Source organism: Armigeres subalbatus, chromosome 3 (genome assembly GCF_024139115.2).
Source record: "Armigeres subalbatus isolate Guangzhou_Male chromosome 3, GZ_Asu_2, whole genome shotgun sequence".
NCBI lineage: Eukaryota > Metazoa > Arthropoda > Insecta > Diptera > Culicidae > Armigeres > Armigeres subalbatus.
In genome coordinates, this window is record NC_085141.1 from 267,934,592 (window position 1) to 267,947,715 (window position 13,124).

At 44.5% G+C, this 13,124-nt stretch overlaps 1 protein-coding gene across 1 annotated transcript in view; it reads right to left on the reverse strand.

Annotated features, from left to right (window-relative positions):
* Positions 1-13,124, reverse strand: part of LOC134224153 (uncharacterized) — a 161,638-nt gene that overhangs the window by 9,628 nt on the left and 138,886 nt on the right. The window contains exons 11-13 of the mRNA XM_062703431.1: positions 1,770-2,080; positions 1,393-1,716; positions 1,214-1,324 (exon numbers count right to left, since the gene is read on the reverse strand). Of these exons, the coding sequence (XP_062559415.1) occupies positions 1,214-1,324; positions 1,393-1,716; positions 1,770-2,080 (746 nt within the window). The remainder of the gene's footprint in view (positions 1-1,213; positions 1,325-1,392; positions 1,717-1,769; positions 2,081-13,124) is intronic.

The following is a 13,124-nucleotide window of genomic DNA, read 5'->3' on the forward strand; positions in this document are numbered from 1 at the left end:
CCAAGGGAAACGCCGATCTAGTTTCTTCGGATATTTCGAAGGCGTTCAACCGCACTTGGATCTCCCTAGTGCTAAGACAGCTGGTGGACTGGAGTTTCACCGGTAACATTCTTTCTTTTGTTCATAACTTTCTCTCATGTCGGTCTTAAGGGTTCTTATTGGCATCTCCGCCTCCAGGACAGACCAGGATGAAACAGGAGTCTCGGAGGGGTCTTTTCTTGCGGTAACGCTGTTTCTGGTTGCAATGAACGGGGTCTTCAATGGCTTACCAAAGAACGTCTTCGTCTACGCGGACAATATCCTGCTTGTGGTCGTCGGAGACACTCCGGCGTGAACGCGTATCCGAACCCAAGCAGCGGTTGGTGCAGTTGTGCCTTGTCGGTCGGCTTCATCATGTCGGCCGGAAAAAGTGTGTGTGCAACGAGCGACACCGTCTCTAGATTAATGAGCAGCCGATTCCAAACCGAAAACTCGTCAATGCTTTCTGCGATATTCTACCTTTTGCTTGACTGTGATCTGAATATCGTCTTCACCTGACTGGCGTTCTGATCGTTTTGCGGAATCTCTCCGCCCCATATTTTTTTTTACGATAATCCTTCGGTCGGTTTCTGTGATGATGTTATGCGCTAAGTTTGGGTTTTCTATCTGACTGCAGCGATTAAACTTCGGAGAACAGCGCATTTTAACCATTCGATTCCTGGATAACCGATCAGCCACAGATGGTCACCCGGCCTAAGTTTGTCGAAGGGGACCTACCATGACAACCATGATCTATGTCCTTGTCTCGCTTTTTCGTCCAACCTTTACATTTAAAATGTTTTTATATATATTTTTTTATGTGTTAAGTTTAGTTAAGTTAGTTCTAATTTGCTTTGTTCTGTACTGTATTTTCATTGGCTTGCGGAAGGTCTCTACTCTAGGTTTGACCTGAGAATTGCAGCTTCCAGCCCGTCCCCTGTCAGTTGCTTCCTTAGTACTGGCGATACCATGACAAGTAAAGAACTGAAATCATTTCAATATTCACAGAAATAAAGAGAAAAACAAAGAAAATTTTAAAATTACGCTAAGTTTTTCCATTCAAGAAAACTTTGGAAATATTCAGCTGGATACCTCGTCACTTTAAAATCCGTTTAAAAAACCTGGGAGTGTTCTAACTTGCTTGTTTATAAGGACTAAAAATACAAATGTGAGAAACAATAAATATTTCACTTACTTCCTATATTCAGCATCGAGCGTGGTTTCGCTGTATTGTTGCGCTAACCGCATAGCCGCCACCAACTCGAACATATCTTTGGATAATACTTTGTGTGCCATCTCCACTTCCCTGTAAGTTAGTAAAAAACAGCATTCAATTATTCCTATCACAAAACAAATAACGAATCCCACTCGTACTTATGACACTGCGCCGGAAAGGAAACCGAGATCTGATCAACGGCTCCCAAAAGCTTGCGCAATTCAATGCCGACATTCCTGACCAGATCCAGATAATCGAAAGCCTGCGATTTGTCCACTCCTTGGCTCAAAGCCATAATCGATTTGACCACGCTGGTTGTTGCGATGTACACAATATCACCACTCCGATCCAGCGGCATGGTCCTCGTTGGCTCCACCTTCTTGATTACGAACTTTTCATCCCCGGATAGTGGCGTAGTGCAACGCTCCATCGACGAACTCTTGGATTTGATCATACCGGAGCTTGAACCAGGAGTGTGTGGCCTGCAGTCAAAGCTAATTATTAGTGATTCCTGCACCTCGAATAAGACACTTACCTTGAATCTGAAGTATTGGGAGTCGTTGGGTAATGATCACCCAGACTTTGCGGGCCGGACATGGTATTCTGAGGGGAGAAGTGTGGGCTTTGTTGCGAATGGTAACTACCGGACAAGGAACCACTTCCATTGTTCAATTCCTGTTGTTGCTGTTGAGCTTGATCGAACGATACGCCGCCAGCGGCGGATGTGATCAAACTGAGTCGTTTCTTGAGATTATTCTCCTCCTGCTGTAGCCACTTGGAATCGACCTCACTTTCTTGCTGTTGCTTTCGCAACTTGGCTTCGAGAACTTGCTGCGTTTCTTGGATCTAAAGTTGTATTCAGAAATAACACGATTAGTTATGAAGTTGTCAGACGCCGAAATTTGAACTGAAATTTGAAACCAAACTAGGCAAGCAAAATGATACTGATAAACTCATAAGATACAACATGCAATCTGTATAACGAAATGACCTTTGAACTAAAACGTAGAGCTGGAACAGGAACTGAAATTGAAACAATCTGAAGTTAATTCTATCAACTAGAAAAATGATAAAAGAATTCAAAACGACGAAATAAAGTCCGATATTAACTCAAATCACACCGAGTACTGAAGATCTGAAGGGTGGCAAACCTGCTGTGGAACGGCACCCGCGGATTGAGGATTTGGGATCGATTGCTGTAAGGGAGCGGCAACTTGCTGTGGCATCGCGGCCATCATGGGCATCTGCTGCGGGACAATAGCCTGGGCGATACCAATCTTCATGGTCGAAGCGGCTTGATGTGGCAGTTGTACTTGCTGGGAAGAGGCGATGGCCATCATGGGAATGCCTGGCATTTGTCCTTGACTGGTAGGGACATACTGGGGAGGTTGTTGCTGTTGCTGGAATATCTGCTGCTGCTGCCATAAAGAGCGTTGCGGGGTACTTTGCTGTTGCACTTGTTGATGCTGTTGCTGAGCATTGAATTTGGAGCTCTGTGCCGAACTATATGGTGGTGGAAGAGCGAAATTCGCAGCTGGTGGACCTCCCGGGGACATAAGAGAATTAGGGGGGAGAATACCCTTTTCGACGCTTTTCTTAAGTGCTATTGATGCGCAGGATTTAACATTGACTCCTCCGAAATCGTATATCTCTTCTTGGAAAGGTTCTTGCTCACGAGGTGCCGCCGAAACAGGGCTACGATAGTTCTGGTAGGACATGTTTCTTTCCAAGCTTCCTCCACGACTACCAGCGTTCATCATGATGTGCTGATTACGCTCAAGACTTCCACCCTTGTAAGACGCCTTGTTGGTCATCATATCGTTCACGATGGCCGCCGATTGATTTCTCTCCAAGCTACCACCCTTCACATTACTCATGAATATCGCATGGTTTTGATTCCTTTCCAAGCTTCCCATTCGGTTGATGTAGCCTTGACCGACTTGAGCTCCGCGTTCCAAACTGGCCGATCTGGCACTGTGATTAACCGGATAGGAATCCATTTGATTGCCGCCGCTGTATTGCCTGGTTAGCGAATTTGACCGCATGGCTTTGGCTGCGCCGTATTCCAAACTCATCTGACGAGTTCGTTCCAAAGAGTTGATACGAGCCGCATAGGTGGACACTAGATTCTGCCCAGCATTACGCTCGAGGCTACGCGACTTGCTGGACTGTTGCTCTTCTTGGGGCGATTTTATTATGGCCGGAGGCATGTACTGTCCGGAATATTGGATGTAGTTGGACAACTGTTGTGCCGTTGGTGGCTGCTGGTGTTGCATTGGAAGCTGTTGCTGAGGCTGGAACATTTGCTGTTGGTATGGAACCTGTATGGTGATTTTTGTTAGTAAGGGAGTGGTTTTGGTTGGGTTGATTAATTGCGTTCCAGTATCAGGAGAATGATAAGGGTTACATAAAGTCATTGGAATGTATTGATTGTGGCCTTTTGTATTGGGATTATTGAGCCTGTGAGATTATGCTTTGTAAATTATATACCGTAGACCCTATTCCAATAATTGAATCTATGTTCAATCCCAATGATGAATATGATAGTATGTATAATAGTGTATTGAAGGAATCAATTTAAACTGAATAAATTAATAATTCCTCCTTAAGTTTTTCCTTTATGACAATTAGGTCATAGCCGAATTTCCAATTTCTTTAATAAAATAAAGGGGGGGAGTTTTCATGAAATTCCAATGGAAATTCTTCTTAATTTGCGATGCCAATAATATATAATTTTCAATGGAAATTTTTAAGCGTTTCCGATGGGAATTCTTTCCATTTCCAATGGACATTCTTCGGAATATGAAATGCTTTTCGATGGAAGCTACAATAAAGATGGCAGCCTACTGTTCCCGAAACTTGACAAATCGTTCATGAAACGATCAGAGAAAGATCGTGAACTAACTGATTCAACGACAATGACTGTTGGCATGAAACAAAGGACTCGAATTAAAACATGTAATGTTTTTACGTTTTCTCAGCAAGGCAAGCTGGTACAACATTGTAGCTCGAATTTCTGGGACTGAGTGAAGTCGTCGACAAGTACCTATTGCTGTATTCCGGTATTCTGACTTCAATGCAAAGATCGGCTCCGACATCATGGACCGAGCTTGTTGTAGGCATGTTAAGTCGAGCTGCTGTGGGTTCTGTGAGTTCTGTGGCAATAACGGACTTCTAATTAGCGAGATCGGACTATGCATTGATCGGATTCAGCGGCTGGGGGAGAGACTCGGATGGCGATTGAATACAAGCTAGAAAATTCGGCTGTAAAGAGATCATTCGTTGAATAGTTAGTAACTTGGGCAGCGTTCGTCCTGAACACGATGAAATTCGGAAATAGAAAGTATTTAGTATATATTAGCATCGAAATGTGCTTTTTCGAAATAAAATGTTCACTCAAAATTATCTGTTACGTAATACCATAGGCGTAGCTAGAGCCCCGGTGAGCTGGTGAGGAATAATGCATAGGGTTTTTTTATGACTTTGCTGCTCATTTGTCTTACTCAATATGGGGGAAATTAAATTGATTTCTAGTAATGCAATGAGCAACCCTGCGAAGATGATGTTCGCATCCGATCTGGTTCGATGATTGAGATTTAAGAATGTTTTTGCCAACACTACTACTGGCCAGGGAATCAACTTTCTTGTATGCGCATGCAAAACAAGCAACAAGAGATAACCAACGGCAAAGCTTTGTTTCTGTAGGAGATAATAATGACAAAGATACGAACAAAAATTGTCAGCAACAAAAATAAAACAATTTTGTGGCGAACTTTTAATTCCGATATTTTTTCATGAACTCAACAGAAAATTTCGGCTTTATACTATCGTAGGCGGGCTGCAAAATGGTGGGTTGACATCAAGGAAGGAGCTCCCAACAGAGCTCTGGTCCCTACAAGTTCCTACCTCACGCTTCCACGGGTCACTGTTGTCCTTCTGACATCAGCTAGAGTGAAAAGGTACGCCTCGAGCGTCTGTTCACCAGGAGGTGCGGCTCAAACAGCGTCTGCCTGGTACCCAGCGGCTGATCAACGAAATGCTGTATCGCGTCAGGCTATACCTAAGGTGGCAGCCCCACCAGCGCGGTGTAGGTTACGCGACCCCGGTAAGGTAGCTTACTGAAGCTTCTCAAATACCACGAAAAATGGAGATAGAAGAAAAAGAGAACTATATTTTTGGCAACCGACCCGGCAACGAAATAAGGACTATGATTGGAAACTCGGTACCTGGAATGTCAGAACCTTAAATGAACCTGGACGAGTGAGTCTTCTGGCTCGTGAACTGCAGATAGCCGCTATTCAAGAAGTCCGATGACCTAGATCCGGAGAACGTGAATTCCGAGCCGTGGACCCCACGACCAACACTGCATTCAAGTATAACATCTATCACGGCGGCGGCGGAAAAGCAGAGCATGGTGTTGGTTTCGTAGTGATGGGCAAGCAGATGAAGCGAGTAATGCGGTGGAAACCCATTAGCGAACGAATCTGTGTGTTGAGGATACGGGGCAAATTCTTCAATTACAGCCGAATCAACGTTTACGCAACGACAAACGATAAATCCGACGACGTGAAGGACACATTTTATAATGTCTTGATAAAGCCTATGGAGAGTGCCCAAAGCATGACGTGAAAATTTTTATCGGAGACGCTAACGCTCAGGTCGGTAGAGAGGACTTTTTTCGTCCCATAGTTGGTAGGGAGAGCCTTCACTCCGCTAACAATGGCAACGGCCTATGGCTAGTAAATTTCGCTGCTGCCAGAGGGTAGCACCTACTTTGCACGAAAGAAAATCCGAAAGCACACCTGGAGACACCCAAATGGTGAAACTTGCAACCAGATAGACCATGTTCTGGTGGATGGGCGCCATTTCTCGGATGTTATCGATGTGCGGACATTCAGAGGTACGAACATTGACTCTGATCACTACCTCGTTGTCAGTAAAATTCGATCACGGTTGTCAACTGTATCGAACGAAAGATCGCAGCGAACGATGCGTTACAATATCCAGCGATTGTCAACGGAAGGAGTATCGGCTGAGTACCGCCAGAAGCTCGACGAACGGATAAGTGCAATCAACGTTAGCGACAACATCTACGATCTATGGGAGTCGATACATGGCGGTGAGCACAACAGCACGAGAAGTGGTAGGCACTGCACAGAGGCGACCCAGGACGGGTTGGTTCGATGTGCAGTGTCAGAGAGTGACAGACGAGAAGAACGTTGCCAGAAGCCGGATGTTGGTGTCGGGTACCCGATCGAATAGAGATAGGTACAAGGAAGCAAGAGCAGCCGAAAAACGAACCCACCGCAGGAAAAAGCAAGAATATGAAGAACAAGTGATTAGCGAGGCGCAGGAAAAAATGGAGCGATATGCGGAGGTTCTATGAGTCTGTCAATGGCGTGCGGAGAAAGACAGCGTCATCTCCCGTCATGTGCAACGGCCAACAAGGGAATTTGCTGACAGATAAAACCGAAGTGGCTGCCAGGTGGAAGCAACACTTCGAGACTTTGTTGAATAGTGGAAGTGACGGTGCATCGGTGAGCAGAATAAATATTAGCGACGATGGACAAGCTGGAGTCGCCTACACTAGATGAGGTTAAAAAAGCTGTTAAAGAGCTGAAAACAATAAGGCTGCGGGGAAGGACCAGCTCCCGGCTGAATTTCTCAAACATGGCAGTGAGCAGCTTTATGAAGTTCTGCACCATATTATGTCGAAAATATGGTTGGACGGCCTCATTCGCCCTCTCTTTAAGAAAGGGCACAGACTTAATTCTTAATTCAGCGTACAAAATTATGTCCCGTATTCTGTTCAACAGATTGAGACCGCTTGAAGAGTCCTTCGTCGGCGAATACCAAGCAAGTTTTCGTGAGGGCCGATCAACAACGGATCAAATGTTTACCCTGAGACAAATCCTTGATAAACTCCGGGAGTACAACTTGCAGACACATCATCTGTTTATTGATTTCAAGGCGGCGTACGATTCAGAATGGCAAATTATGCTTGAACATGGTTTTCCGGCGAAACTGATACGGCTGATTCGTATAACGTTGGACGGATCGAAATCAAGTGTAAGGGTTGCGGATGAAATATCGACGTCGTTTGTTACCTTACATGGATTAAAGCAGGGTGATGCACCCTCGAATCTACTGTTCAATATAGCGCTCGAGGAAGCGATTAGGAGATCTGGTGTGCAAAGAAGCGGTACCATTATCACAAAATCGCATATGCTCCTGGGATTTGTGGACGATATCGATATTATCGGGATTGATCGCCGTGCCAGACGCCGATTGATTAATTGCCGTGCGAGGCAGACAGCGAGGATTGGACTCACGATCAATTCCAGCAAAACGAAGTATATGGTCGCTGGCAATCAACGTGGATTCATTAGTGGTGGTGGTAGCGAAATGGTGCTGGATGGTGAAAAGTTTGAAGTGGTAGAAGAATTTGTGTATCTTGGAACATTAGTGACGTGCGATAAAAAGGCGTGCGAGGTGAAAAGGCGTATTGCAGCTGCAAGTAGGGCTTATTACGGATTTCGTAACCAGCTTAAGTCCCGTAGTCTGCAAACGAAAACAAAACTCGCGCTGTATACTACTCTAATTCTTCCGGTGGCTTTATACGGCCATGAAACATGGACGTTAAAGGAGGCTGATCGGAGAGCTTTCGGAGTGTTTGAGCGTAAGGTGCTGCGGACAATACTCGGCGGTAAACAGGAGAACGGTATCTGGCGGCGCCGCATGAATCACGAATTGTACCAGGTATATAAAGGGCAGAATATTGTTAAGTATATTAAACACGGCAGACTACGGTGGGCTGGTCACGTTGTTCGTATGCCGGAAGAACTTCAAGCGAAGATAATATTTAGTAGAGAACCCGGAAGAGGCCGCAGGCTTCGTGGAAGGCCGCGTACACGATGGCTTTTTGCAGTTGAAGAGGACCTGAGGGCGCTCAATGTTCAGGGCGACTGGAAGCGATTGGCCCAGGATCGAGTCCAGTGGAGAAGGATACTCCATTCGGCGTTGGTTCATCGAAGAGCTGTAGCCCATCAAGTATCAAGTAAGTACTATCGTACGCACGGCAAATGCTGAAGGAATAAAAAAAAGACTTCTTTTTGCGGTCCTAAGCCTCTTACCCAGCAACTCCCTACAATCCCTACCTCCTCGTGGTGCTGGCCGAGATACAAGCAACCTTAGGGACGATCGGGTAACCAACCCCGGTGGGAACTATGGTCGTATGCTGACAGGGAAGGGGGCATTTGCTCTTTTATGGAGGTGCAAATCTGATCGAGTGTCTGTTCTCCATGTTAGGAGCGGCTCACAACAGCGTCTGTTCCCCATGTTAGGGATGGCTGATCATCGTCCGAGTATCAGCGAGGGACTCTAAACTAAACTGTGCACATGTTGCATGTTGTGTCAGCATCGAGAAGGCAGCCCCTTTAACGCGATGTATGTAGCGCAACCCTGGTAAGGTAGCCTACCGAAGATTCTACAGTTACCAAGACGGCAACAGACCCGGTAACGAATAAAGGACAACGATTGGAAAGTTGGATCTTGGAACGTGAGAGCTTTGAATGAACCCGCACGTGTTGGGTTCGCGTTAGCTGCAGAAGGTCGGCGTGAGTGTGGCAGCAATCCATAAAATACGGTGGACGAGAACTGGAGATCGTGAATTCCGGGCGGTGGATCCCATTGCGAACACTTCATTCAAGTAGCACATTTACTATAACGGCGGTGACAGAGCAGAATAAGGCTTCATGGGAGGATGAAGAACTGCCTGTCGGCTGGTTGGATGGCCTCATATGCCAAATCTATAAGAAAGGGCACAGCCTAGAGTGTGCCAATTACAGAGGAATCACCCTTCTGAACTCGGCGTAAAAAATCCTGTAGCGTATCCTGTTTAACAGTCTGAGAACGCTTGAGGAGTCATTCGTCGGCGAATACCAGGCAGGTTTTCGTGAGGGCCGATCAACGACAGATCAGATGTTAAGCCTGCGCATGATCCTTGATAAATTCCGGGAGTACCATCACCATCTGTTTATTGATTTCAAAGCAGCGTACAATTCAGTGAAAAGAATTGAGCTGTGGCAGAACATGGTTTTCCGACGAAACTGTTTTGACTGATTCGGGCATCGTTAGATGGCTCGAAATCAAGTATTCGGATTTTAGACGAAGTGTCAACTTCGTTTGTGACCTTACACGGATTGAAACAGGGTGATGCACTTTCTAATTTATTGTTCAACATTGCACTCGCAGGTGTTATTAGGAGATCTGGCGTGCAGAGGAACGGCACTATCATCACACGGTGGCATATGCTCCTGTGCTTTGCGGACGACATCGACCTTATTGGAATCGTTCGCAGAGTAGTAGTGGAGGCTCTTGTCCCACTGAAGAGGGAGACGGCGAGGATAGGCTTAACCATTAACTCTACCAAGACAAAGTACATGGTGGCAGGTAGAGATAGGGGAAGACCTAGTGGTGTTGGTGCAGAGGTAGTGTTTGATGGGGATGTGTTTGAAGTTGTTGAAGAATTTATTTACCTTGGAACGCTTGTGACATGTGACAATGACGTTTCCCATGAAGTGAAAAGACGTATTGCTGCTGCGAATAGGGCCTTTTACGGTTTACGTAACCAGCTTAGGTCCCGTAACATGCAGATGAAAACGAAATTTGCCCTATACAAAACTCTGATTCTTCCAGTGGCCCTTTATCGACATGAAGCATGGACATTAAAAGAGGCGGACTGGAGAGCTTTCGGGGTTTTCGAGCGAAAAGTGCTGCGTACAATACTCAGAGGAAAACTAGAAAATGGTGAGGGGCGCAGACGCATGAATCATGAGCTGTATCAAGTATACAAAGAAGAAAATATTGTGAATCGTACAAAATACGAGACTTCAGTGGGCTTGTCACTTAGTGCGAATGTCGGAAGAAAGAATAGCCAAAACAATATTCAACAGAGTACCAGACAGGGGCCAGCGACTTCGTGGAAGGCCACGAACACGCTGGCTGCACGCGGTGGAATCGGACCTGGGGACCCTGAACGTTCGGGGAAACTGGAGGACCATCGCCCAAGACCGACGATTATGGAGCTCTACAATACGCTAGGCAAAGGTGTATCGACGCTGTAGCCAAGCAGGTACCCAGGTAGGTACTACCGTAGTTTCTGCTTTTATGAAAATATTCGAGAATCTAACTCTGATAACACAATTGGCATCGTATTCTCGGAAATATAAGAGCAAGTAAGGCAAATAATTCTTATCATATTGTGCTCGGGTTCTGATAAGGGCTTGTTGCTAGATGAAGCAGAACCAGCTGAACGACCTGGTCGAACGCTCCACTACGACAAGTCTCACGATCACCGTCAACAAAACCGAATCGTTGGTTGTCAACACGAACAAACCCACCAACCTTAGGGAAGATCCATTAATTACGTAAGGCAAAAATTGGACTTTTTCAACCACCCTCCCCCCTATGTCACACTTCTTTTTGTATCTCCTAATACGTTAACCAATGCAAAAGGTCAAACACCTTCAATACCTTGGTAGCTAGTTAGCATCGGCGGAAGAACCAAGGTTGACATAGTGATCGAAGAAAGCTAAGCCATTGAGATTTAGATTACACAGAAGCTGCAACATTTTTTGGATTTTTATCATCCTTGAAATTTTGAAGTATTCTGGTGGTTTGTATTACTTTGGAAACTGGAAACAGTCACTCAGATCTCCTGCTTTATATGGCCACGTCATAGTTCACAGCCTCCTGGCCAGCTATTCCTATCTCTTTATCCTTTAGTTATCGTCCTGGATACAAGCAGTCTTAGAGAAGATAAGTAACCAACTCCGTGGAAGCTTTGGTCGTATGATGACAGAGAACGGGCACCTGCTCTTTGGAGGAGCAAGCCTGATCGAGCTATGGTCCTCCAGTTAGCATCGAGAAGGCAGCCCCTTCCGCACGGTGTAGGTTCAAAGCAACCCCGTTAAGGTGGTCTACAAGAGATTCTTAATCTACCAAGAAAGGAAAAAGCAGAGCAAATGGATGGGTTTTACTTTTACAGCAAAGACCTGGCTGCAATTGGAAAATCGGATCTTGGAACGTAAGAACTTAGAATGAACCCACAATGTTGAGCTCTTGGTTTGTGAGCTGCAGGATGTCAACAATTCAGAAAACTAGAGGGCGTAAACTTCTAGTGATCGGTTCCATGGTGAACACATTTAGTAAATAACATAGCGGCTACAGAACAGAACGTGGAGGTGGCGTCATGGTGATCGGGAAGCAGATGAAGCGAATAGTTCGGTGGTAGCCAATAAGCGCCCAAATCTGCGTGTTGAGAGGGAAGGGCACGTTTTTCAACTATATACAGCCCGATTGGCATCAATGCGCCATCGAACGATAAGCCCGATAACGTAAATCATATGTTCGATAAGGGTCTTGACAAAGCCTACGTCGAGTATCCCCGAATATCCACAATCTCGATATTTTGGGAGTTTTTCTCGGCATGTATGATTCTAGAGTCAAAACTGAGTTTGTTTCACTACTGTCCGGATTACTATGTAAATTCCAATAGTTATTTGCTTGGAAAATCCATGAAAAATTCCTTCGTAAATTCCTTTCAGAATTCCTTCAGAAATTCATTTAAAAATTCTGTTCGAAAATCTTTCCAGGTTCTCTTTCGGGTATTCCTTCAAGAATTGAATCGGAAATTCATCCACGAATTTGTTCGAAAATCTCTTTAGAAAATCCACCAGGAAATAATTTGGAAATTCATCCAGGTATTCCTTCAGAAAACCCCCGAAAAGGCCATTGCCTTTTTTTCAGAAATTCCTTTGGAACTTCCTCCAGGAAGTCATTAGGAAATTCATTCAGTAAACCATACAAAATTCAAAATTTTCAAAGGTGCCGTGTGGGACCGAAATCCGTACAGCATCGAAATCCGTCCACCTCATGAGATATCAATATATTAAAGGGGGTTAAAGGTAATTATTTTATAATTTATCTTATTCTGTTCAGACACTTGACAGTAAGCTTTTAGGGCTTTTAAATGGAAAGTTGGCTTTGAAATTAAAACATCAAACATCTTTTGATATCGCCACCCACCAAACGCGGAGTTTCTGCCGCGGGTAGAGCATAATTGCACCAAAAGTAACTGTGGTTTAATTGATAATTGCGAATCATTACATAAGATAAACGTGATACAAATCGAAGGGATTGCTTCTCAAGGTGCGTATTGAACTATTTACAGTGGTAGTTTAGTCAATTAGTCTGCTTCAAATTAAAAATTTAGTTAAAAATAGCTATACGGATTTGGATGCGATGCGATTTGTGGTTAATTGTAACTGTTACACGAAAACTTTGGGAAAAAGTTGGAAATTTTTCATTGGCGCTTGGTGTGATTTGTCAGTACTTCACTGCCGTTATACGCATATTTGTCCCATGTTTGCTGGAATTTCCTATATACATGGGACATTTATGCGTATAACGGCAGTTCAACCATATACTAAGGTGCTTAAGTATACGGATTTTGATGTCCCACGGTATTTGAGTGTCAAACTTATTTTCAAAAAAACGCTTAAACAACGGTTTAAAAACATTGAAGGAATTTACAAACGAAATTTCCAAAGATTTCCCAAAAGAATTTCTGAAAAAATTCCCGAATGAATTCTTTAAGAAATTTTTGAAGGTCTACAGGAATTTCTGGAAGAGAAATTTCCGGCGGAATGGCCGAAGGAATTCCAATGGGAAATTCGGAAAGAATCTCTGGATAAAGTTTGGAATGAATTCCAGAGGGAAATTTCGAAAGAATGCGAAAAATATCTTCCTAGGGCTTCCTTAGAAATCCGTTGAGGAATTACTGGAAGAAATTCATGAAGGAATTTCGGAAAAAAATCTAAATCAAATT